We start from the raw sequence: 25,676 nt of genomic DNA, 5'->3' as shown, positions 1-25,676 counted from the left end.
CAGTTTTCAGGAAAGAGATCTGGCACTAGGGACCTGGTTAGCATGACCTAGTGCACTTTCAGTCACAGTTGTTGCATCAGTTACCATGCAAAAAGTGGGGGTAACCATGTCAAAAAGGGGCACCTTCCTACAAAGTGGGATGCTGCAGCTTCTTGCTCATTTGGTATTCAGCATCCCAGCAGCCCCTGCTTCTCCCTCTCTGGCGGGACGTGCAAATGTCTCGTGAGCAGGGCCTGTGAGCTCACCAGAGCTGGAGGTGCTGGTAATTTAGAGCCGTCACCTGGAACCCGCCAGTGCCGAGGTGTGGAGCCAGGCAGAATGGCTCTAAATGTAAAGGTTTGTGCCTCTGATGTACCAACCTGGCTGCTGTGCTTCAGCTTGCATCTCATTCCTGGGATTTCCTGCCTTCGGGATGCTGCGGGTAGGTTTCTTTAGAGGGGTTTCTTTCCTTTAGAGCACAGGCAGTTGTACAACAATAAATGACCCTGATGTGGCATTTACAAGCGTTTGCTGGTTCATGCGTTTGATATCCTAAGTCTATTCAAATATATTGTTGTTTAAAAAGCCATTCTTCATGCATAATAGCAAACCCGACCTTTCTCCCAGCATGCCCGAGGTCTACTGCTGTGCTGAACATTTCACTTTAGCAAGAGTTTTTAAACAAGGCGTCCACTGAAGAATTAGTTTGGATTGAAACTAATTTTGTTTTCCTGTGCCTGACTCGAGTGACTTCTATTAATGGCCTGATGTTGCAGCCTGCTAGAGCCCTTGTGTCTGGCTCTCAGTGCCTCTGTTAGTACTTTGGCCCTTTCACTGCTGGGTGTTTCCACACTTTTCTGCCAGAGCCTTTTTCAACAAATCATCACTGGATTGTTGAAGCACATGTGCTCCAGTGGCCTTTTGTGGAGCCATACCAACTATGTTTTTTTTCCTCCACATACAGGGATATGAATTGGCACAAACCCTGCAGAAATCTCATTGCAGCCACAAAATATAATCACAAAATGGGTATATATATTTCAATTTTTTAATATTTGCTCTAATGTTTGTTTCATTTTTCAAATGGACACATCTAAATCCCGTGATTCTAACCTAAGCCAGGTTCCTGGAGGCCTGGAGTTTAATCTAAGTCGAATTTCCGAGGGAAAGTAGTCTGAACAATCACGTGTGTAATATTCGCACAGATGATGAAACTGGGGCAGAATCGCTGCTTAGGATACACTGTTCACTTTACAGTTTGGAAATTCCAAACGATATGGAAAAGAAGCTATGTAATTTCTCATTTTTAATGCCGCGGCCATGGCGCGTCTCAGATTTGTAGCAGTCCTTTCCCAGTACATGGTAATTCCTTCCAGTCTCCACTGCATGGGTGCGGGTCCCTGCCAAGGCCTGGCCTTTCTCTGGGCCTTCTGAGCATGGGGGGGGGGGGGGGGGGGGGAGGGGTGTAATAACAGCCATGTATGGATTTCTTTGGGTCCAGGTTGCCCACAAGCAGTAAGCCGGGTGCAGTGCACTTTAGGAATACTACACACCGCAATGTGGACGGGAGTGACAACAGTTGTCGGGCATTCTTTCAGTTTCCAAACCCTGTTTTGTACCCCCCGGGCCTCAGTGCGCACTCTCACCAGGCTTTAGTGACAGCAACTCCTGGGTGGAACAATCCGCACTTAAGATCCTGTTTATATTATGTAAGTTATAATGCCCCCCCACCTCCTTCTTCCCCATCAGGTTAGAGCTCCTTGAGTGATATTAAGTGAGGAAACCTTACCTAAAGTAGTATTTTATATGTGGAGCATTTTCTTCATTAGTTTCGGCCCACCTGTATGTTTAATTGTTCTCAGTAGGAGCTTCAAATAAACTGTTAAATGGCGTTGTTGTGTAGGGCATTTTTGATACTGGTGGGAAGGCGGCCTTAAAGGGACAAACAATTCTTTGTCCCAACTCTTTTCAAGTTTTTTTTTCTTTTATGGCAATCTCCTTTTTCCATTTTAGGTCTCGCCAGAGACTCATTTCCTTGCTTCTCTTTGGTCAGTGTGTGCTGGCTTCACTTCCTCATTGTTTATCCATCCCCTGGAGCATGGCCCAAGTACTGCTTCCTTCTCCGTGTCCCTCCACCGCTAGCTCTTTGAGAGAGATTTTTTAAATTTTAGTTGCAGCACTCTGTATGAGTGTGTGTTTGCAGGTGCCCCGATGCCCCTCTTGTGTGTTTCACCCGCTGCACTAGGCTTGTTCTTTACCTCTTGTGACCCCCCCTCCGCTCTCCTTCGCGTGCTTCACCCCCTACTGTTTTCCTCCCTGTGCTTCTCTCGTCCGAGCTCCATGTTGTGCTGTCTCTCGTCCGTTTGCTTCTCCGCCTCTGATGGCCACCCTGCCCTCTGTGTTGCTTCCCCCACTTTTCGTCCCTGCAGCCCTTTCAGCTTACCTTTGCAATCCACCCCCCACCCACGCCCCTGTTGCTTTCCTACCCCCTCCAGACATATTCTTTATAAGCTCAGCTTGTGCTTTACTAAGGGCACTCCATGTGCTTATATTACCCAGTCTCCTACTCCCCATGTTGCATTACTTGCCCTCCCCCTTCCCCCAGGAAAAAAAGCCTAGACGTGGCCAGCGCTAAACGCATCATATCGCTTTTTCCCCCTAACTTTCAGCCACGCAGCTGTAAACATTCCCAAAAGACATCGACCATGTATATAGCTGTTGTATTAGCGGTACCTATTGGCTTTGCCAATCCTTGTTTTAAAACCTATTGTATTTTTGTAGAAGCATTATTGTATTTTTATGTTACTGGATCCTATTACATACTGCAACTCATTATGTGGGCTATGAACGGTGACCATAGCCACAATACAGAGCGTTACAAGTAACTTTCCCACATTGAAGAAAGTTTGTAACAAAAGGAAATACGCTTTAATTGTAAGCTAAAATAAACAACTGTTTACTTGTCCTCACACAGGACTCTAGCAGGGCAAGTGGGAGACTTTACCGAGCACATTTTAACAGACAGTATAAGGCTAACAGTTTCTGCGATTACGTTTTCTAAGTGTGTGCATTGCCACTAATGTGGGTGTAGTGATTTCTTGAAGCATTGGCCTAGCTGGAAGTCTCTGATTTTGACAGCATGGATTTGTCTAGGATTTCTGGGTGTTTTATAGATGTAGGATCACCTACTGTGAAATGCTATTGATACAAGTGAACCTGTTTTTAATTTCTTTCTGTTCTTTCTAGTATCCAATGTCTTTATTGTAGCCGCTCTCCACACAGAGAGGAAACTGGCCACGGTAAGCTAACATCAGGTTTAATAGTGCTAAAGGAAATGTGTTGGGCCCATATTCTGATGAGATAGAGTTGCCAACTTTCTCAGAGAAACTGTCTCTTTGTTGACATAATGTTTTTCTGCAAGGTCAATAACATTCTCTGTGTTCTTTTGTCGCATGGGAATCGTGTCTGTTTGCTTTAATAATCCTTTAAAATATTTTATGCAGCTCTCCAGTACTTCTAAAATAATTTTCTTATGCGTTTGCTGTTCTAGCTTTATATTTGAAAAGGGAAAATGCCAGAATTCAGTTTCACCCTTGTTTGTTTACAGCCATGGGTATAAAAATACAGGCCATGAAACACAGGTGTCAGCCCTGTACACAGCGGTGACCGCACCCCACGATGCACGCGAGCACCCCAGCAGTTTGCATCTGCGTGTGGTGTTCGTGAAGGAAGACTGGGAACAGCTTTGAGGGAGCATTTTCCTTTTTGGCTGGGTCCAGCCCTGCCACCAGTAGAGTCACTGGACTGGTGCCTGGTGATCTTGTTTGAGCAGAGGTTAAACAAGAGAGAGCCCTAATGAAGTGAGCCAACAGATCCATGGACCATGGGATCAGCAACCTCAATGGCACCAGCCCATTTTCCTATTGCGGACACAATTTTGACGTTTGACGTAAAACCAGTTGCAAACTTTGAGGAATACCCTCTGTTGGAAGCGATGCATAGCTCAGTTTTTTCTGAATTTTTAGTTTGAACTGTTTGTTAAACTGGTTCTCTAGGGTCTGCACAACTAAACGACAAATAGCCACGGATATTACAGCTGTTCCCGCAAAGCGGAACCATGTATTGCAAACCTCATTCCTAGGCTACTGCTTTACCTTGCCTAGAGTATAGTGTTGGAAAGGAAGATTAGAAAGCTGCAAATCCTATGCACCTCCAACCCTTTCCTTTGAAGCAAGGTGGTCCTGAGGAATTGCCCCCCTTCTGTCCTTGATGAGTTCATTTTCATAAGATTGTTCTTCCCACATATGTTGCCTCTCTGCACACCTTCTTGGCTCCCCTTGCTTTCTACCTTGATAACCTCATGGTTGTGCATTCTACAGATCACCTTTCCATGGACTTTGGCTGCAGTGATTACCGCCTGATGTCACCGTTGCCAGGTGGATTACCTCCTCTATTGTCCACACTGCATTAGCAGATAATTCTAGCCCAGTGGTTGAGGAATTTGTTGTGTGCTCCGTGTCCAGCACTAGTCAGATCGAGGGCTGACTAGTGCTTAAGATGTTTATAAAGGCTCCATGAGCCAACATGCTGACAAGCTCTGGTTGATGCACCTTTGTGCCAGGGAGTGGTACTGAGAAGACTTTGGCAGCATTTCCAGCAACCCCAGAAAAAGCCTGCTGCTCTCTACTGATGAATGGCTAATCCCAGAAACACAAGATATACAGCACCAGCTGCACCAACAAGGGTGAAAAACCACTGAAGTAAACATGAACTTCAACTGCATTTCCCACAATGCACTGGGGCAAACTGAATGATGGGATGTAAGGCAATGTGCTCCCACCCTTCTCCTAGAGAGAAAGGAACATCGTCAATGGGTGGCCCTAGGGATAGCGCCCTCTGTGACAGTGACTTGTTACAGGCAGCCTAGGTGACCAATAGGAATAGAGTAGAGTAGACTGGGCCTAAGCCATTAAAGGGAGATGGCGAGGGGACTGGCGCAGCAGCACAGATTATTTGAAGAGAATCATCGACCAGCAACTGGAAACCCATTCCCAGTGCTGTAGTTCAGCTGAAGGAAGTACAATGCAGGGAGCTTCTTTTTCCAGACCTTGGCTCTGAATACATGGCATGCAGGTCAGCCCTCCTGAGCCGCAGGATATTGGGATATGAGTAATTCATAGTCCAAAATCACACCGACTTCCATCCGGAAGCTATGATTGATTGATTTTCTTCTGCAGCTCTAAGGATGCAAGTGAATTCCTCCCCACTCTGATGATAATATGTAGATTTCAGCCCAGTATGCACAAGTGAGTGTAACAATATAATGATCCTAGACATGTGCACTGGTCACCCGCATAGGTTTACGTACCCTGTGTGTTGGTTTTGTAAGACGTTTATAATTGAAATGTTGTTTCTGGTAAATTATTTAATAAAGCTGCATCACCAAGTGCCACAGCTGATCACTTGGGTGTCTTTGAAGGTCTGTGACACAAACGCTGCTCACTTTTGCATCCTGGTGGTATTCAGTAAACATGATTTGAAACTGGATGATGAACAAAACAGATATTCTAAGGTTTCCTGGGCTTTTAGCTATAGGTTTGGAAGATGCTGGCATTAAGGTTATCCGCCTGGTCCTTCACCTGCAGGTGGGTAAGATCCTACTAGTGGGATGAAATTCCTGGTCCTTCCCCTGCATACGGTACATGCTGCCAGCGCAATTATCTGCCCTGTCCGCCACCTACTGACTGTGAAGATGCGACTAATACAGACATCTGCACAGCCCTTCTCCAGGAGGTGGGGAGCTGCTACTTGTTTGGCCGTGTGCTGGGCTTTAGCTTGCAGATGATGGAAGATGCCACTGGTACGATTATCTGCCCTTGCCCTGCAGATGCGAATATGCTACTAGAGACCGTGCCTGGGTCCTCTCCTGCATTTGGGGAAGATGCTATTACTACAATTGTGTGCCTCATCCTTCGCTTGCAGGTGAAGAAGATACTTCTAGTTCTGTCATCTGCCGGGTCCTACACCTGTGGATGGGAAAGATGCCTACTAATAGGACGGTCTGCCTGGTCCCTCACCTGCACGTTAGGAGATGCTTCTAGGACCATTATCTGTCTCGGAGTCAGTCAGTCAGAGGCAGGTTTAAGTGTAAAGGCCTGCATCGCCCATTTGTATTAACATCTACTTGTAGTGCTTTTTTTTTTTAATAGATTTCCCCCTCTTTTAGTATGCAGAATCCTGTACTCACAAGACACGTGAAGCTGTTTTTGTTTACCACTTAGGTGTCCATCAGTGCATGCACAAAGGCTAAGAATCATACAGTTAAATTTACTTAATTTCAATGACCTCTTTGTTTCCCCACTGATAACACTTTTCTCAACTTCTTGCAGGGAACCTTCTCTGAGCGATTTGGGCTGGTCCTCCACGCTGTGAACCTCCTAAGCATCCTGTGCTTCCCCGTGTTTGTGGCCTTCATGGTCCACTCGATCACTCCAGGTAAAGCTCTGGATAAGTTGGCAAAGTATGAAATGTAAAGGATGCCTTTATTTTTTATGTTGACGGGACCTTGTAAGCCCACATACACTTACAAGCTTGATGTCACCGTGGATCTGACCTGCTGCCAAAAACGATGGACAGAAGCATCATTGGAAAAACTGGTGGTCAGAAGAAGATGTAAGTCTTCAGAGATTTGGGATACACAGTGGCTGCTCATCTTCCATCATTCCAGAGGTAGTTCATTCCAAAGTTTCACCCGAGGAGTCTAGAGTGTGGTTCCCCACCGCAAGCTTGTGGACCTAAAGAACGTAGAGCATGACTGCCTGGGTGGCACCTAGATATGTTCTGGGAGGAGGGGGGAATATGCCCTTTTTATTGCATAAGGCTCGATGAATAATTCACAGAACCTTAAATTGGAAACCTTTCTTCAGAGTCCCTGTGACTACGGAGTTTGTACAGGTAGTTAAGACTGCAATGCCTCATGTTCGGAATCCATCGCCTCATTGCGATCTGCACGCATTCCTGCCAGAGTTTAAAGGTCACCTACCCACATAGCTCCACCTCGACATTCAAACTGGAAAACAGCTTATCTTTCAGTTTAGTGAGATGTGTGCTTTCTTTTTGTGTCCCAGTACTCCACAAGACTCTGGTACTAAAAATGCATTCTGGTTTCTTTCCCCAAGTAGTTTTGCACTTTCAAGTTAATGAATCTCCTTAGTAACCTTTCAGTCGATAGTCCCCATCTCAGAGGTGTGCATGTACCCCTGCTGACAGGAGGGTATTAAGGTTTTATCTAGACAGGAAAAAAAAGACCTGAGATCAAAACAAGCCCTCGTTTATGAACTAGGGCTGTTTTTTTCACAAGTTTAGCACTTTTAAGCAATGGCTTTCAAGATGGCTTCTTCCATGCACCATTGTAGGTTACCAGAAAGCTAACAGAGCTCTGTCTGTACACCACAAGCATATCAGAGGTAGGCCAGTGTTGGCTGCTCTTTTAAGAAAAGCTCCCTTGGTTTTCGAGCATCCGCACAGACTGCAGCACATATACTCTAGAGTCGAGCCTCCTTAAAGAAACGCTGACTGGTACATGACTTTTTTGTTTTTCTTTCAACCACCTGTTAATAGATGGACTTCCTACCATATTCACTTCTTATGATTACCACTGAAGATCTCTTGAAGGGGAAAGATACCAAATGCTAGTTGTACTTCAAATAAACCCTGATGGCAGTCATAACTGACTCCCTTCCCTAGGCAGAAAGCTCAGAAAAGTTTAAATTAGCTGTGCAGTGTCCTGGGACACCAGACGAGTGACCCTGATGGGACTGTTGGGATACGACCCCTGAAGTGGAAGTGTCTGTGTTCACCGTCTCCAGGCTGCAGCCTGTTTGGCTGCATGTACTCTGTATTTCATCTTTACTTTAGAAATGTTTGTGTAAAAGATCTGCTCACCTGCTTTTTACTGTTTTAAATTAAAATGGATTTCCTTTTTAAGAAAGAATATGCAATCTGGGCACCTGAGATACGATAATTTTCCAAGATTGTTTGTTTATTGAAAAATTAGTATTTAATATAAATGTTATAAAATTGATTGGCGAACCAGCTCACAGCTGTGACTGTCCAATGTTTGATTTCAAAATTGTTTCCTTGAAGGAGGCGCACGGGTACAGGTAAGAAGCTTTTCTGTTCAGAATGTGGTACATGAACTATACTGTAAAATTTTACTTTCAACTCTGGGGCACCAAAAAGCAGACCGAATAGAAGTTCATTATCCGTCTGATCGTGTGCATCGCTTGCAGGTGGCTTACGCTATGTCGCATCTGCTGTTTTTCGTATTTTCTTTAGTCCTGCAGAAGTTTGCATTTTTTATGGGTTGGAGTTTGGTTATTACCATTGGATGTGTAGAGTTAAGGTTCCCAGAATGCAAAATGGTGCTTTGTGCTAGCTGAAAGTGTCTCATCATTATTTTTCTCCCTTCCGCCAAATTATGTCCCCAGCCCTGTGCCACTGGACTGCGGATCACCGGTTGGGTCTGATACCATTGACACCTTTGAGGATGCTCGCCTACTCTCTATAAGAACCAAGATGGTGGTTTTGTCAGCGCCTTTTCTTCCTTGATTCACAAGCGGTTGTGTATCGACTGAGGCCACTGTTACCAGGCGGCAGTGTCTGCAAAGCCATATTCCATCTTCCTAGCCTTCATGATCATTCCACTAGAGTGAGAGCAGTGTTGCTTGCTTCCCATAGGTTGGCTTGAAGAAGGTGAAGAGTCTGGGAGTGCCAGGGATCACCCTCAAACATTTGTATGCTCTGAATTCTAAATTGTAGGAGGACCAAGGTGCCTGCTGGAGATTCTAAGGGCACCACAATGTGAGCGCGGGGAGGTTTGGCAAATCATGAGAGCAGCATTGGTGAGACTGTAGTGCCTAGAAATCCTAGATTTTGACTCGAAGAGCTGTATTCACTTGGCCCATCTCACTGTGGGACTGTCACGGCTAAAGGCTTGCATGATATCTATCTAATGGCACTTAACCCGCATGCGAAGGTCCTCCGCTTCGATTGCTTACTTAGCTCAACATCCATCTTGGTTTATTTCTCTTTTCTTCCTCACAGTGGGTGCAGTATTTACACTTAGTATTTATACCATCCTCTTCCTCAAGCTGTTCTCCTACAAGGATGTGAACAAGTGGTGCAGAGAGAGAAGACACGCTAAATCCAAGACCCTCACCCGCTCCCTCTCAGGTAAGAAACCGGCTTGGAGTGAACATCAGCGCTGGCATTTTGAAATTTCCCCACCTGGCCAGCTCAGTTTATCCCTATTACTTTTACAATTCTATCCCTATAACTTTTTTTTTTTTTTTTTTGTAGATTCTTTTAAATGTTATTTTGAACTAGTATTATATGTCATAGTGCAACTTGGCAGACTTGTTAAATGCAAAAACAAATCTCGTTCCTGACTTCATGGCCTTTTGTTCCTAGTAACCTGTCAAAGGTTGAAAAGCTCAGTTGGTGGAAGGGCAGAGGTAGCCTTTGCAGTGCAGGTGGGGGCATCTCCCTGCCAATGGACTCACCTTAACACTCCTAGAGATACATGTCTGGAGAGGCACTGAGGAAAGAACATGTACTGGCATCCCTCTTCCTGAACCCCTCTTTGGTCTAGAGGCTGGTGTGATTGAGGCAGAGCGCCTGCAACACCGCTGTGGTTGGGCCCTGCCTTGAGCAGCTGCCGCCTCGCGAGGCTCACCGGTGCTGAGAAGCCATGAAATCTCAGACCCAAACAGATACTCATTTTTTAATCCGGTGAACGGTGGGACCTTTGAAAAGTTAAATCCACGCAATCACATCCAAGGTTATCACATTTTCAGACCCATCCTGTTGCTGAAGGAGGGTGACTTCCCGTCATTGATAGACCTGATGGATGCATATTCATATATGCTGGTGCAATCAAAGCACAGAGAGAAGATATCTTCGTTTTGACGTACCCAACAAATATGTAGAGCCCAGAGTGGGCACCAGATGTTGCATTTTGGTAACTGCGCATCTAGGTAGACACTCAACATGTTTACCCTAAATATTGATTACTGCAGGAGCTTGCAGACATTATTAGTCCAATACTGCCTTTTAGATTCTGGTGGCTTCATCTCCCTTTAAACATCTCCATAGGTATTCGAGTGTGTCACTAATCCATTAACATGACACGCTTTACCTTATGAATGTCCTTCCAGGATTTGTGCTGGTTCGGAAACTCTTCCCTAGCCCAGACGAACTTAGGAAGGCAAAGTGTGTGCCGTATAATGATGGAAGAGCCACAGATGAGAGTACAACCCAGACAAGTGGACCAACTCCCATATAGGATAGTTTGCATACTCTGTGGATAGTTATCAGGAGTGTAGCACTGGAGCAGGGAGGGAGACAGGTAAGAGCTGTTGGGTAGGTGTTCAGGGGAAGAGGGTAGGCTGCTCTGGGATCTGAAGAAGGAGACAGACTGCAGATAGGAGCAGGGGCCGAGTAAAGTCTGTGATATGCATATGTCAGCATTGAGTGTATCTGTGAGGACCAGGAGCAATAACACACAGAGCAGCAGCTCCAGGAAGTGATCTCTTCAAGGTTTCAGCAAGGAAGTTATTACATGGACCATAATGCATCACCGTCATGTTATGTTAGTTTCATCTGATATCGCAGACGAATCGCTGGGATATCTCGGCGCTAGCCAGATTGCCGGCAGGTGGAACACAGAATTAGGACAGCACTGTCCTGAGCCTCTGATAGTGTGAACCCCAGGACTGGTGTGAAAGGCTGACAAGCAGTGCTCTTCTGTGAACTGGGGTAAAATCAGGTTTTCCCAAGGACCCCTAGAGCAATCCTCAAAACCCTCTGATAGGGACCCCTGTGTGATGAGCAGTTGGATACCAATAAACTGACGAGATAGGACAGCAAGGAGTATTGCTATCTAAATACATTTTCTTTAATTTATTAGTGATAGAAAAGATTATAATTGTGTCCCTAACGCTTTTCTATTCTGTGTATTCTAGTTCCCACACCGAAAAAAGCGAATGCAGACACTGCCTCCAAGGAGGTGTCCTATCCTGGAAATTTGACATATAAAGGTATTTATGTATTGATTTCTTTTAAATACTTGTTGCGCATGAACCAAGTCACTACAAGTATCAAAGTGCTGTGCAATTCGTGGGTCTGATGCAGCACTGAACTGTGGTCATGCTTTAGACAAAAGTGGCAGGAATGTTTTGTGACTTGGAAGGCACACGGCAAGTGGACAACAAGTATTCAGACCTGTTAGTGAGAGAACTGGGCTTATGGCGGATTGTACATTGCTGCTGCCAAGGATGCACGGCTGAGAAAGGGAGGAACATGTTGGCTTGTTTCCATCAGAACATACAATGTGCCTAGTTCTATTCTGAGCTTGTACTGAAGCTTATGTTGTGGTGCGTGTCCCCCGCTAATCCGTACCATAGAGATGAACAATTTGGTAGATGATTGTGGTTTTCATGGGATAACCTTGTTGTGCATAAGTTTACTCAACCAGAAGCTGATGGCCACGTTGCCCAATTACAACAACAAGTAAATTCCAAGCCTGGGCTGGAGTGGTTTACATATTGACTATTTCTGACCAATGTTTTAACCAAGTATGTTTCAGACTACAACCCTCAAATGCTATGTGCATAGAGAGGCAATTGAAATAATTGATCAGCGTAGAAATCAACACTACAAAGACCATTGCAACAATCGGTGTAGAAAATAATGCATAATGTGCACTTATAATGAGCCAGAATGGCGCATAGGCTTGGTTAATAACGCCTTTAGTTCTCCCTGGTTTTTCTGTAGCAGTAGCTTTGGATTTACTTAGATCCAGAAGATCATAGCTCCAGATTCTGGGGCCTCCATGACCAGAGCTGCGAGTTTTGTGCTAGCCCGAGCCCAGCATCTCTGTGAAGACTGGGGCAGTTACCTCCTAAGACTGTGACCTCATGAGCCAGGTACATTACAAAGAAGATGTAGCGTATGAGACAACTTTTGCTTTCACGGTAACCAGGCAGGGGTAGGAAGAGATTTAAGGTATGGTTACAGCTGGTGCATGGCAGTAAGTTGAGAGCTGTTATTCTGATTTTTGGGTGAGTCCAGTTCCCTTGTGCAGCACAGTGAGAGTAGCGCGTAAGCCACTGCGCTGAACTCATCTCCACGGATACCGTTTCTTCATTTTATTGACGAAGGCGAGGGTGGACCTCTGCTCCCTTTTATGGCGTCCGTAATGTGGCGGTCGAGCTGTAGTTTAGAGACCAATAATGAAGCTTGTTCATTTATCACTTGGGGCTTCATTACGAGTTTGGTGAAGGGGATTACTGCATCCCAAACATGACGGATATCCTGCCCGCCGTATTACAAGTTCCATTATATCCTATGGGTTATCCGTCGCTTTTGTTACAGAGTAATCCCCTCTGCAAAGGTCGTAACCAGGCCCTTAGTGTGTATTACGTTACTATATGCAGGCAATTAAAGACTGTGCATAACACTGAAGAAGGGTGTTTTAAATGCAGCCAGTAATTTGTTTAACACACAGACTGCCATGACATTTCTGCCCTGCAAATCGAATGCTCTGTAGTAGCTTAAAGCATTTGTTCTGACTGACACTAAGTGATATGTTGTGTGTGATAGATGGAACTTACTGTGGTCCCTTCTGCCAAATCCAATTGTACCACACTGTGCTCTGTTGGCCCATTATTCATTATTTGCATTCCAGTTCCCTTCTATTAAGGGGGCGGGTGGAGTGTGTGAGACTCTCATTGACTGAGTTATTGGTCCCCCCCGACCTCCTCAGGGTCCTCCACCTACACGTTGACTTCCTTCTTCCATCGTGCAATAATCCATGTGTCTGATCCGCGTATGTGATGGGTCCTGTAATTAGCGCCTGCCTCTCGAGTGACCTTTCCTTCATTTATTTCAGACATGTACTACTTCATATATGCACCAACGCTGTGTTACGAGCTGAATTTTCCTCGTTCTCCAAGGGTTCGTAAAAGGTTTCTTCTCCGGAGACTCTTTGAGATGGTAAGAGATTGCTTTGCTTTAAAAAAAAAAAAAACTTTAACCAGGAACAATAAATTGTGTGGTGTTGGGCTAGGGCCTGGAAAGCTAGTTTATGGGGATCAGGGTATGATGGGTTTCTGTGTGCGGCTTTGTGCACCGAGAAGCGCCCTTTAAGAGGTTAGCCGGTGTTCCACTGTGGGTGTGGGATGGTCCATAAATATGTGTTTATTTTTCACAGTTACATTTTAGTTAAAGTATGGGTTTGCTTTAATGGAATGACTTCCAACCTGTGCAATAACTATATATGTGGACTCCAGTGTTTTTTTTTTTTTTTTTTTTTTTTTTTTTTAAGTTACCTTTGTTAGCCCCTCTTAGTCAAGAGAAAAACACATTCACTGTGGGTCCTTTAGCTGTTCCAGTATTGGATCTTTTGTAGATTCACGTCTGAACGTCCAGCTGGGATTTCTCAATCACAGAATCTTCGTTAATATTGTTAAAAGTTAGATACATTCCCTGCTGCCTACTAGGACTCGTGAATATTTTCAGGCAAAACATGGGTGAGGATGAACAGTCCCACATTTAGTTGGAAGACAAACACCCCTAAACCCCATGCCTCCCCACCCCCTGGTGTATCAAAGGCAAAGTTCTTAATGTTTAGCGGTATTCCCAACCATGAAAAACAAGAGCTGTGGCTACAAAACTGCTTTGCACCGCATAGTGGCCTCACTTTGTGCTTGAAGTCCACGTCACTGAATCCACTGATGGGCTTTCCAGCCAAGAGGCACCCGTCACTAGGACTCCAGGGGCTTCCGTGTCCCATGGTGTCTAGTACTAACAGTTGCTTCTGTTACTAATTTTAGAAGGATCAGGTAACCTAGAAACAGTTTATTTCACTTTGTTCCTTACGGAACACGAGTATCTGGGGAGGCAGAAGGGTTGCTTATGACTACATTGAAGATTGATGATGCAGAACCAGGCAGTCAAGTAAGTAACCATTTCAGTGGCATCTTCGTTCCTGTTCGTAAACCATTGGATTAGAATGGCGAGCAGGTCCCCAACACCTCTGGCTCTCTTCAGTAAGGACCAAGTGGTGGAACAATTTCAGAAACATATGACCTCTTAGAAGAGTGAGCCGAAGAGGTTTCTCAAGGCAGCTTAACCTTCACTAGATTCAGTTCTGGTATCCGAATGTAGATACATCTATCTTGTGAAATACGAAGCCTTCCAAGTAGGTGAGCTACAGATATCTGCTAAAGGTACATCCCACGCATCCGCCTTTAGTAGCGGTCTTCACTCTAACTGAACAACCTTTCGGCTCTGGTGAAGCGGTTTATTAGCTGGTTGATAACAACGGATAAAGCAGGAAGCTATCCACTGTGGAAAAACTGCTTAGATATCAATTAACCTGGCTGCGAGAGACTCTAATTAATAAACAGTCGGTCTGAGTTCCTCAAAGGGTTAGTATTTTCTAGTTAAAACTAAACATAAAAAAGTGTACAGCGCATTTACCCTGTGTGCTTGCGTTACTAAAACAAGGTAGCTGGATAAACTGATTGCAAGAGACTGAATTATTGAGGTGGACGGTAGTTCATCACAGATGATAGTCACTCATCTGTTGGGTCCAGGCAAAGTTTTCAATAATTTAAACCTGAGCTCAATTCCTGGTAGCTATGTTAGAGTAGATAGGCCTAACTTTGAAAAGGTGTGTAAAGCATTTAGAAGTACCCGAACACGTAAATTCACTAATACAACACAATAAAAACCCCACCCCAATTTATAAAAAAATTAGTACAATTTAATAAACTCCACCAATACTACAGAAGTTCATTACCAGAGATCTGGATTTTGTAAGATTTAAGGAAAGACCGTGTCAAAAGGCACTGAGCAGTAATAATGGTCTGTGGTCAGGGTATTCCGGGTAATTTCAGGGTGACCGAGATGAAGCATGGGTGGGATACCCCAGCTTGGTTAGTCCCAGGTAGAGATTTCACCCTGGAACATATTCTCTAAGTGTAAGTCAGGATCCTGCAGCGGGAGCAGGGTTGAGGCTTTATCTGAGGAAGTCCTCTCCAAGTCAGCTGGGTTTAGTCGACAGCCGTCTCTAGAAATACCCGTTTACCCTGGAGTGATGAAGTGAGCGTCTAGCCAGCACTGAGAGCTCTGGTATGTAAATGCACTGTGATAGGTTGTGTATTCCTCGGTGACCCTGGCCCTACGCATGGCGTCTCTCATCTTCCTCCCAGCTAGTCCTGTGGTTCATCCGCCAGCACCAAGCGTGCTGGGGTTTGTCATCCCTTATAAAAACACAGCTCTTCCAAGAAGACTGAGTCATCATCACACAGTGAGAACTCGCTCACCTCTGCCGTCACTCGAAGACTCGGTCTTTGCTTTCACCCCTGTGAAGGGTTTTGTCTTTGTTCCGCTCTGTGTTGCTTTTCACCTTTCGGCTATATTTGCGTTATACAACTGCGACGAGCGTGCATGCTTGTGTCTAAATGACGTCACTGCAAGGAAGCTTCATAGGTCGCCTTTAATTATAGGGGAGCCCTAAACAAGGCTAGTTAACACATGCATACTCCCCTATGAAGCACACTTTCCATAAATACTGCAATCGAATGAAACAAGATATTTAAACGCCCTGCAAAAGCTGAAGTAGTTGAATGTTTTTAATAACCTCAAAGCCTTTAGCTGGAATCCCTGTCAAAGTCCATAGGTTCTCCACTGTGAACCACTGATGGAGTGTTTGCAGTAGCCATGCAAACTTAGGTGACATTATAATCAAACATTCTGCCCCACCCTCGGGCCATGCTGTGTTCTTAGGTTGTATGTTTTTCAGCATTCTTAGCCGCTCGAGTCTTCAGATGACCACATTTGCAGTTTATTTTTGTCAAACAAGATGTGCACCTCTAGAAAACTGCACACGTTCCCTCAAGCCCCACTTCAGGCGCTGCCAGGAGTCTCCACACCTGAAGTATTGCTGAAGGGGACGCCTGTAGGTTTCTATAGGTGCATATAGGGTTTGACCTCCATCACCCATGAGCCGAGGGTGATACCCACGAGCACCCCAGCTGGTGACACTTTGAATAACTATTTGTAAATTGCAGTACACTGATGGGTGCGCAGGATTTCTTCTAATTCTCAGTTTATTTGTGTGACGTTCTCATGGTATATTTCAGCACTGTCCTGTGTTTTGTTTTCCAGCTTTTTTTCATCCAGTTACTTATCGGGCTGATCCAGCAGGTAAGAAGCTTTTTCTGTGCCGCTGACTTCTGCATTTATTTAATGTACTAAATAGTGGCACAGTGTGTAACTCCAACACTGATCCCTCCCCTTGTGTGGATGTGTCCTCCAGCGACCATGTGTGTGTTAAACCTCAGGTACTGCCTTTTACGGAGGACTTTACAAACCAATGTTATTTATAAGTACTAGGGTAGGTTGATGTCCTGGTTTTATATATTCTCAATTCATTAGGTGTAAAATAGTTTGATTTCTGATGACATCTGCAGGGCAAACCAGTGTCTGTGCTGGCAACACACCTGCCAGTCCCACCCGGTGTGTAGTTGTGCCCTTCCTTGTTCACAACACCTTATATCTTGTGCTCTGATTGCCTTCATCTCCTGCATGTTGTGAAAATCTGTCGTCTTAAGCAGGAACCTCTCAAAGACTACTCCAAGCCTCTTATTCTTGCCCGGATGGGCAGGGTTGGAAACCTCGCGTTTTTTTTGTGTTTTTTTTTTTTAAGCTGCACTTGCTGTATAAAAATAAAACAAACCTTTTTTTCCTCCTCCTATCGTAACCTTATGTGATTTCAATTAAAGGGCTGTTTCTGATGGATGCTTTTAGCCGCAGATATTTTATTATACCCCTTACCACCCCCCTTCCTGCCCCCGACCCCGCCCCCCGGCACCAGAATTGACCCAGATAGTTTAGTTGCTCCGCTCCCACATTAATTCCTTATTACCCTGCAGTAATGGACTGAATTCTCCTATAGTTGATGCCCTGCATGCTGACGTCACTTCCTGCTTTCCCACCTTTCCACGCAGATCTGGAACTCCACTCCTGAGTTTGTCACTCTTCTGACAACTACAGTTTTTGCTCCCCAGTATGCTAGGGCATGATGTCCCTGTGTAAAGTGACTGTAATCAAGCCGTGAGGTGACTGTAGGAAGCGTATTGGTCACGGACCACCACCAGGCGTGCCTTTGCGTCTGGGCTCCAGCCAGGACTCTTAGTCATGTCATAAGTGTGCCCTGATGCCCCTGAGGGTAAGTAGAGAATGCCATGTGAAGATGTACATGCATGAGCTTGCTGTCTTCGTACAGACCCTTCCCCCCTCAGAGGCCCAGTCCCAGGGCTGTCCTTGCAGCTGCTGCACTTTGCAGTTAAAGTCCGCTGGTAAGTCCAGGCGCAAGCAAACAAAGTGGGGCGCAACCATATTGGGCCTGGACCAGCAACATGTTAGCCCTTGCTCACGTTTAATGATGCCCTCTTGCACACACTGTTGATTATATGGTCAAAACCATGTGTTCGCCTGCCTGTTGGCTGGCAAGTGGCAAAAGTCCCAGGCCAGCACCTGGTCGTCTGGATTTTCTCACCAAGAAGCCTACTCCAGAGAGTCATCGTAAAGGCCTCGCCCAGTAAGGTGAACCCTAACTCTTTATCAGCCAGCCCTCTAGCTAGAGAATTAAAAAGGATTGATTTGTTTCACTCTGCCAACCTGGCACTGTGATCAGTAAACACAGACTGCCTGTTGGGTGGTACACACATACTCTTAGGACATGGGCAGGAAGATTCTTTCCCGCAGTCCTGGATGATCTTAGGGACTCGGTGGCTCAGACAATCCCTGAAGTTTGCACGTGGCCAACCATGTTATCCTTGCTGGTTTGAACACCACGGACTGCCGCAGCAGGCCAGGTGGACCCAGTGTGGTCCTTTGTACACATGCTTGGACGAGGCGCACTGCCAGGATGTGCAAACTCTGCACGAGCGTATGCTGTTGATGGGTCTCACCTGTCTGGCGAGCCCCTCGTGTTCACAAGAGGGATGAATGTGGCTGTCCTTGGGGCTGAAGGATTTCCTGCGTTCCCTGTACCTCGAGGACTGGCTGCGAAGGGTCTGCTGTGGTTGCATCACTACCGGGTCTGCTACCTCTGGGCACATCTGGACAGTTGTTCATGCTATCAGCATTTCTTCACCAGCTTCTTAATGGAGTGAAAGGTAAGGTGTTAGGCTGCATTACATTCAGTTTTGCTAGACGGGTGAATCCTTTGTGCATGTTGAAGCTCCAAGGGAGAATAGAATGGAATCCCTAATCAGGGCCGATTTATTAAAAAACAATAATAACGATGCGAGGAAATCTTGCAAATCATCACCTTCCAATTTTTCCACCAGTCCAAACAACCAAATATTCTCTTTCCTGCCTGCATCTTCTAAGCCTGTGCACTTGCAGCATGCATTGCAGCTTTCTTGGTATCAGGCAGGTGTCCATTGAGTTGGTCTTCAGATGCATCTAAGCGCTTCTCTGTAGCATCCAGACACGGGTGGGGTGAGGCAGTCGCTTTAACTGCTCCAGATGAAGGTGAGTTCCTTCATCAGTGATTCAGGTATGATCAGTGTCCTCCTAAGCCTGCTGAGACAGATGCTTCTGTTTTCTTGCGAGTGGTTTATTGCGCAGGTCCGCAGATAACACCTTTGGTGTAGACCAGTGGTTCCCAACCTGTGGTCCGGGTACCCCTGGGGGTCCGTGAAGCCTCTTCAGGGGTTCCGCGACAGCTTGGAAAATTAAATAATATTAACAGATTAGGTCCCCAGCTTTCAGTAATGATTCAGTGGGGGGCAGTCCCCGGATTCCAATAAAGATTCAGTGTGGGTCCCTGGGCTCCAGTAATGATAAAGTGGGGGTCCACAGCAGTCGAAAGGTTGGGAACCACTGGTGTAGACTCATTGACACATCATCAAGGACTGGTTTCCTGCCAAGGAAGATGTTCTCACTGTTGTAGGTGGGTAGGACTTTCAAAGTCTTAGCTGTGCCGGTATATGATCACCCAAATGGATCTGCAAGTAAGATTCATGAGCAGTCGCTCTAAGCAAGGCAGGCTCCTTACTTCAGATAACTGTGCAGGAAGGAAGGGGCCTGCCACTGCTTTGCTATTATGTTTTTGCTACCTCTAGAAAATAAAACACGTGTCCGGAGCAAATCCAAACTGGAGCCTCCAAGAAGGGCTGGGAGTCTCTGCCCTATAAAGACCGCAGGTGGCATGCATGGCCCAAAAAGTGTCCTGGCCGGCAGAAGCGCTGTAGCTTGGTGTTAATATTTGTCCGCGGCAATGCCCGACCTCCGCTAGCATCGGCTTCCATAGTATAGGGGTGTCATCTGTGACCGGCTTACCCACACCCCAGTAATGAGTAGAGTTCTGGCCATTCTGTAGCGCCATAAAGACAGAGGGCCTAATTTAGATACTAGCAGAGGGTTTATAGTGTCACAACGGTGATGGATATCCCGTCCGCTGTATTACAGTTCCGTTATATTCTATGGGGTTTGGATTTCGGCAGATGGACTCTTTCAGCACTGTGATGAAGTAACCCCTCCGCCGAGATCTAAATCGTGCCCAGAGTGTCCTTGGGGGAAAGGAAAAGGGAGAGGTGGCTGTTGTTGTACAGTGAGAGGACACTGTATCTCCTGAAATTCTTTATGCACAAAATGGTCATAATTATGTTTATTATTATTATTTTTTTTTTAAGTATTGGGTTCAATAGGATGTGCCTCTTTTCTGACGTCCCTTCCTCCCAGCGCTGGGGAAGAATTTACCCTTGTCTCCAACCACAGATTCCTAGAGGCACATTTCTCTTTTCTGCCAGGGTACACATGGATTTCATTCACACATCTGCTCCAAACCTCCAATGGAAAGCATGCCCTTTGGAAGCGGGGGACTCTAAGCCCCTCTACCTCATCGGCTGCTTGGCAAGTACAGACTATGCGGTGTACAGGTTACAAACACTATTTTATTAAATGTGAGTATTTTGCACTGATCAGTATAATCATTTCCCAGGGATATTCTAAGGATACTGACAGCGGAGAGCTGTAGTTATGGGTCACTGCTTGTCGATGAGATCTGTAACGTACTCTGATTGGTCTTGGTGTCCTTGTCCCGCCTTGGGCAGAGGGCTCCAACGTTGAAGCGCAGGAAAGTTCTGGCAATCCATTATTCATGTCTGTAGTTTAGAATATCTTACGACACTGCAGATAAGTAGAACTGACTTCTGATTTTGTATTTCTGTTTATAAATGTATTTTCAAAACACAAATCAACTGAACTTGAGATGAGATTACATCATGCAGTGTTTAGAATATCACTTAATACATCTTTGCATGCCTATCCTAGACAGCAAATCTCCAATCTGACATTCACTTCTAACAAAATAAATCATGCAAATATTTGTGCTGTCCTGATACCGTAAACATAACTGTCACTTCCTGTCCCTGAAAAAGTTTATTTTTCTTTCAGTGGATTGTTCCTTCAGTTCAGAACTCCATGAAACCCTTTAGGGTAAGTTTGCACCAACAGGTACAGTGTGTCACTTGTGTGTTCCCAGGTAGATAGTCACTGCCAACTCCTGTTTTTTCTGAGGTTGCTACCCCCTTCCCCTTCTCATCCCATTTATTTTCGACATTTTAAATACAATCTTCTTTTTTTTTTTTCATAGTTATTGACAATCATTTAGTTCGTATTTTGAAGCATGGTACCATCAATAGGATTGGGTTAAATAATTCATTAGCCTGGGGCCTTATAATTTGATATCACAAAGAGCCCTCTTGAAGTCATCGATAATGTATTTCCTGTGCCTTCCCAGCTGAGGCTGATCATCATTTTATATAAACGTCTGTTCCCAGGACTCCTAAGTACCTCAGCGTGTGTGCTGCAGTGTTGTGTGAGTATCCTGTACCCACACTGTGTGTTGGTGAATGAGGAGCTTTATTGTTGCATGTACTTGTTGTGTATGTTTAGGTGTTTAAGAGGCCAGTATAGTAGTAAGCCAACTTGTTGAGAGAAACAGCTTTACATTTTGAAGTCTTTATGACAAAATCTCATTGTCAGTACTTATCTCCGTCAAGGGACCTCATGACCATTCATAAGAAATTGAAAAGCTGTCTATGTGCAGAATTCCAGTCCACTTTTAAAAAGAGGTTTCCTTCCCAAAATAAATCTAAATCTCTACTTGAGCTTGTGTTTTCTTAAAAGCTCACCTCAAGATACCCTTAAGAGCACAAACGTGCTGTGTCTCTCTTTCACAACATGTTTTAAATGGTTATGTTTTTAATTTCACAAGTCATCAAGCCCTTGAGCTGCAGTCTTCTAAATGCAAGGTTTTTTTTGTTCAACAAAGCTCTAATGGATTAAGTTTCAGAGGCTTGGGACAAGCCCCAGATGTTCTGTGCATTTTCATGCTCTCCCTGCCCAGGAGAACCCTGTGATTAAAGCCTCCTCATACAGACAATGGCAAAACATTACACTGTACCTTCTTCTCCGTATATGGAGCCCAAATGACCCACTGTGTTACGAAGGAAAGGCTTTGCGCCTTGGAATTGGGCATTGCAAGCTTCCAGTACCACTTGTCTATGGTCAAGGTACCTCCAGGCTTCGAGAGATTCTAACAGCTGTCTCCAGGATGCTAGGGGTGCATGAAACACGCAGCAGCGGCTGGTTTTTAAATTCTGAATGTGCTTGAATGCTCAGCTGGGGTCCAGCGTGGTCCCCTTGCACCGTTCGTGGATGCATACTGCTGAATTTCCCAGCAATGTCTCATCTTAGCTGCTTGACATTACTTTTGTGGGGAAAGATCTCTTCACGGCAGAAGCTGATTTCCTCACTGGAGAGATTAAAACAAATTGTTGCAAGCGCCAGAGCCCGGGGATTAACTTCCTGCAAAGCCTTACCACCAGGACGGAGGATTCTGAGTATTAAGACATCAGAGCTGCAGATAGCAGCATTGGAAACAGCAGCAAGTGTCACATCTGCATTTGCTTCCATAGAACAGGCAGGGGTTCTGCAGAAGCAGGGAGACACACCTTTCTTCCATCCGTTTCTCCACTTACACCCTGGTTGAGTCAAAACCACGGAGTCCTTGACAGTTTTGGGACATGAGACTCTAGTCCGTGGGTACTCGTAAAGTTTGGTCTGTGACGTGCCTGGGGGCCGCATTGATGCCAGGGCGGTGGCGGTCGGGTGGGGTGACTAGGGGATTGGTGGCAAGGTAGGTGTAGGGGAGCAAAGGATATACATCTAGTGGCTGAAATAAACAATGGAAAACCAGAAAACCTGGAATGAATCCCTGCTTACCCACTTTTCCAACTTTTGTGATCCTAGGCAATTGTTTAGTGTCATTTACCCTCCTTTTTCTGCATTATCACATTTAAGATGACCTCGAAATACATGATTCATGGTGTGTGCTGCACAAAACCTGTTTCTATGTTTGATTTAATAAACTATAATGTTTATGTATGGTAGGAACCCAAGCCACCCATAAAGTGCACATACCCGGTGACTTGCCTCTTTAATTTACTAATGGTGGTGTTCTCAGGGTAAGGGAAATAATTAATGTTTCCAAATTTAAGTTTGAAAACTATCACTTTAAAAGGAATACATCTCAATGCACTGATAAAATAAACTGTACTAAGGCGAAAAGGTTCTGCATGTTAACTAAATACACTTAATATTGAAGAGACTGTCTTAGTTTTACACTTATGCTGCAAGATGTCTTTAAAAATGAAGGTGTTTCTAAACTTAAGTGCAGGAGTCCCTAGTTACTTCCTTTCTTTAACACCAATTAAGTTTGAAATAAATGATTGTGTGTGTATTTAATATTTTTGTTAGTGCGGAGTCGAGCAAACAGCTGCCCAGGGGCCGCATGTAAAGGTCAGAGGGGCCGCATGAGGCCCGCGGGCCGTACTTTGAGTCTCCCTGCTCTAGTCAGTGTCTAACTAAGGGTATGACTTTCAACAAGCAAGTCCTGTGCATTGTGAAGTCATCAAACTCTGCGCCCGTCCTTTAGATGCCCCAATAGGTCACCCAACGGTGTTACCCCACTGAAATTTCTTAATGAAAGAATTGTTTTACTCCTGGCCGATGGAGCAATATAATTACACTAAATATCGAAGAGTTGCTAATGCGAGTATTTCATAATTCTGAAGGAAGAGGGAGTTATGTGCCATGTACAACTCTTGAGGTTTCCCAACAGATGTTTGAAGAAAGATAAAACTAGAATGGTTGCTGCACTACAGGTGTTCCCCACCCTTGACATCATGGCCAGCCAGATGCTTTAAATCTTCAGCGTTCATTCTTCTGCCTCCCAGCTTTTCAGCAGTGCAGGCAGATCCTGAGTTTTTGGTGGTAAACTGTTGCCTTCCGTTTGCTTGACTTCCTTTCAGGCTCACCTGAGGGAGTACTCAGGATCCTCGGCAAGGTAGATTCTTATTTCTGATGGATACTTCTAACTGCAGATTCCTCACCTTGTGAATCTCCCCAAGCACAAGACTTGATCCGTAAAGTCTTACAGCATCTCTCGTGCACCAAAAGATGCATCTGTCTGCTTCTGTTAAAGGTCCATTCTGCCTCTGGACATGACAGAGGGCTGCATATAGGCAATACCCCTGTGCGCTGACGTCAGTTACTTCCACGGCATCCTCATCCGTAGTCCTAAGAACTAACTTGTCCCGCCCACACGCAGGATCCTGGATCATTGTGCCAGCAGATATATTTTTGCAGCATGAATCTCTTCTAGGTTTACATGCTGTGCATATCCTGCCATCTAGTGGTTGGAGCCGGAAAGTACCACATGTTTTATTTTTATTTTTCCTCACCTTTTGGAGAAGGGTGTCTGGTGAAAGTAGATCTCTCTAGGTCTGCAAACTTTTTAATGCTGCGCCCCCCCACTTGAAAAATTAAAATCATTGGGCCCCCCTCAGAATTTTTCACAATTATTCAATAAACATGGCAATGTTTAAATATGTCGAAACCTATTTAAACATTGCAGTTAAGTACTGTTACCTTTTTATAACTGCAATAACATGCTTCTGCTTAAAACAAAAGCCTGTTATCTGTTTAATATTTATTTTGGCCAGAGTCTGGGCCCCCCTCCCCTGGGATCACTTCAGGCCCCCCAGTTTGAAGACCTCTGCCTACAGTAAGCTATTAAACTCCCTTTTGTGTGACCAAGCCTTCAGATTATTTTTTCCACCATGGAGCGGTGCCTTAGCTGCAGAAGGAGACCGAGGGAAGAAGAACCCAGGAGCTGGCAACGACACCATGGATGGTAGGAATAGATGTTTTTCGAGTGAAAAGTCTAGATTTTGCGTGTACGGGACGGCGAGCCACTTTCATCCTGCCATAAATGCTTCTTGAATTGCAGCATTTTACATGTAAGAGGAAACTGATCGGACACGGCTGTCTGCAGAATGAGTATCTGTTTCTACATTTGTGTAAACGCAGCACTTTTAGCGGGTTTTTGCAGTAAACAATCTGGTAGTGCGGCACGGGTGCTGCTTCAACACAGAAAACAGTCATCAAAAGGAAAGTAAGACTTATAGCTTCATTTCAGTTGCGCATCTTTTGGGGTTTAAGGAGCAATTCCCCCGCTCTGTTTAGAGACAGAGGCACAAACACTTTTAGAACTGGAATTGATTTCAAGCTATGCCAGAGCAGGAACTCGGGAGCAGTTGAGTGGGCCACGTGCACAGACACATGAACAGTTTACAAATATTGCTATAACTGTCATACACAATGGAATGTAGTAAAAATACTCAGAAGGCTTGGTCACACACAGAGGAGTTTAATAGTTACTCTCGGCAGTCACCCATCTCCAGGAGACAAAAAAGTTAGAATAAGTGGCACTTTCCTACTCCAACCACTAGATGGCGGAATATGCACAGCATTTGAATCTAGAGGAGATTGAGTCTGCAAAACCATCGTCACTGCTAGGTAACTTGTCTTATATGCGCAAATTGTTTTTGTAGAAAACAAATGCGCGTATTCATGAAAAAATGATTCTTTGCAGTTTCGAAAAGAATTAAAATGGCCAAATTACTTTTTTTTTTCTTTCAAACATAGTTCAAAGTATGGCAAAATAGTTATTTGTATTTAAAGTGACTAGGCACTCTTTCAAACAGTTTTTTTTAATTTTATTTATTTGTTTTAAAAAAATTAAAGGGAACGGACGACAGTGCAGTTCATATTCCATCTGCTGGTAAAACAATCACGTAGAGCACTGAGCTCAGCTTTTTTTTTTTTTTTTTAACCTTTTGCACTTACGTTTTTTTGAAAACTTGGTTTAAACTAATTAATTGACCTCTTTAGGAGTATGAAGGATTTTCATCTGTTGTCCGATTGAAAACTTTTATTTTCTAGTCTAAATGGCTTCAGTTTCAGTGACGTGTCCGCTTGTGACACGGAACAAGCCCAGTCAGGTCCCCATGGGCTCTGTGTCTGCCAGAGGATGTGCAGGAGAACTCCGAGGGTCGGGCAGAAGGCCCCCCCCCCCCCCCTCCCCCCGGGCCTGCAGGAGGCGCTCAAGGAAGAGCTTCAGTGCCTTCCATGGGCCGAGGAGACCTTTCACCAGCTACCTCCGCGCCCTTCTCGCGGGAAGGGGGCAACCGAGGTGTCTTATAGAA

The 25,676-nt window shown here is 44.9% G+C and overlaps 1 protein-coding gene across 1 annotated transcript in view; it reads left to right on the top strand.

Moving 5' to 3' along the window:
• Nucleotides 1–25,676, top strand: part of DGAT1 (diacylglycerol O-acyltransferase 1) — a 228,025-nt gene that overhangs the window by 112,467 nt on the left and 89,882 nt on the right. Inside the window, exons 5-11 of the mRNA XM_069221103.1 lie at nt 3,226–3,278; nt 6,369–6,474; nt 9,085–9,213; nt 11,004–11,078; nt 12,932–13,035; nt 16,216–16,254; nt 20,518–20,559. Coding sequence (XP_069077204.1) covers nt 3,226–3,278; nt 6,369–6,474; nt 9,085–9,213; nt 11,004–11,078; nt 12,932–13,035; nt 16,216–16,254; nt 20,518–20,559 — 548 coding nt within the window. The remainder of the gene's footprint in view (nt 1–3,225; nt 3,279–6,368; nt 6,475–9,084; nt 9,214–11,003; nt 11,079–12,931; nt 13,036–16,215; nt 16,255–20,517; nt 20,560–25,676) is intronic.

Source organism: Pleurodeles waltl, chromosome 2_2 (assembly GCF_031143425.1).
Source record: "Pleurodeles waltl isolate 20211129_DDA chromosome 2_2, aPleWal1.hap1.20221129, whole genome shotgun sequence".
NCBI classification, from domain to species: Eukaryota; Metazoa; Chordata; class Amphibia; order Caudata; family Salamandridae; genus Pleurodeles; species Pleurodeles waltl.
Note: the sequence above shows the minus strand (reverse complement) of the source record. Positions and strands in the feature narration are given on the sequence as shown.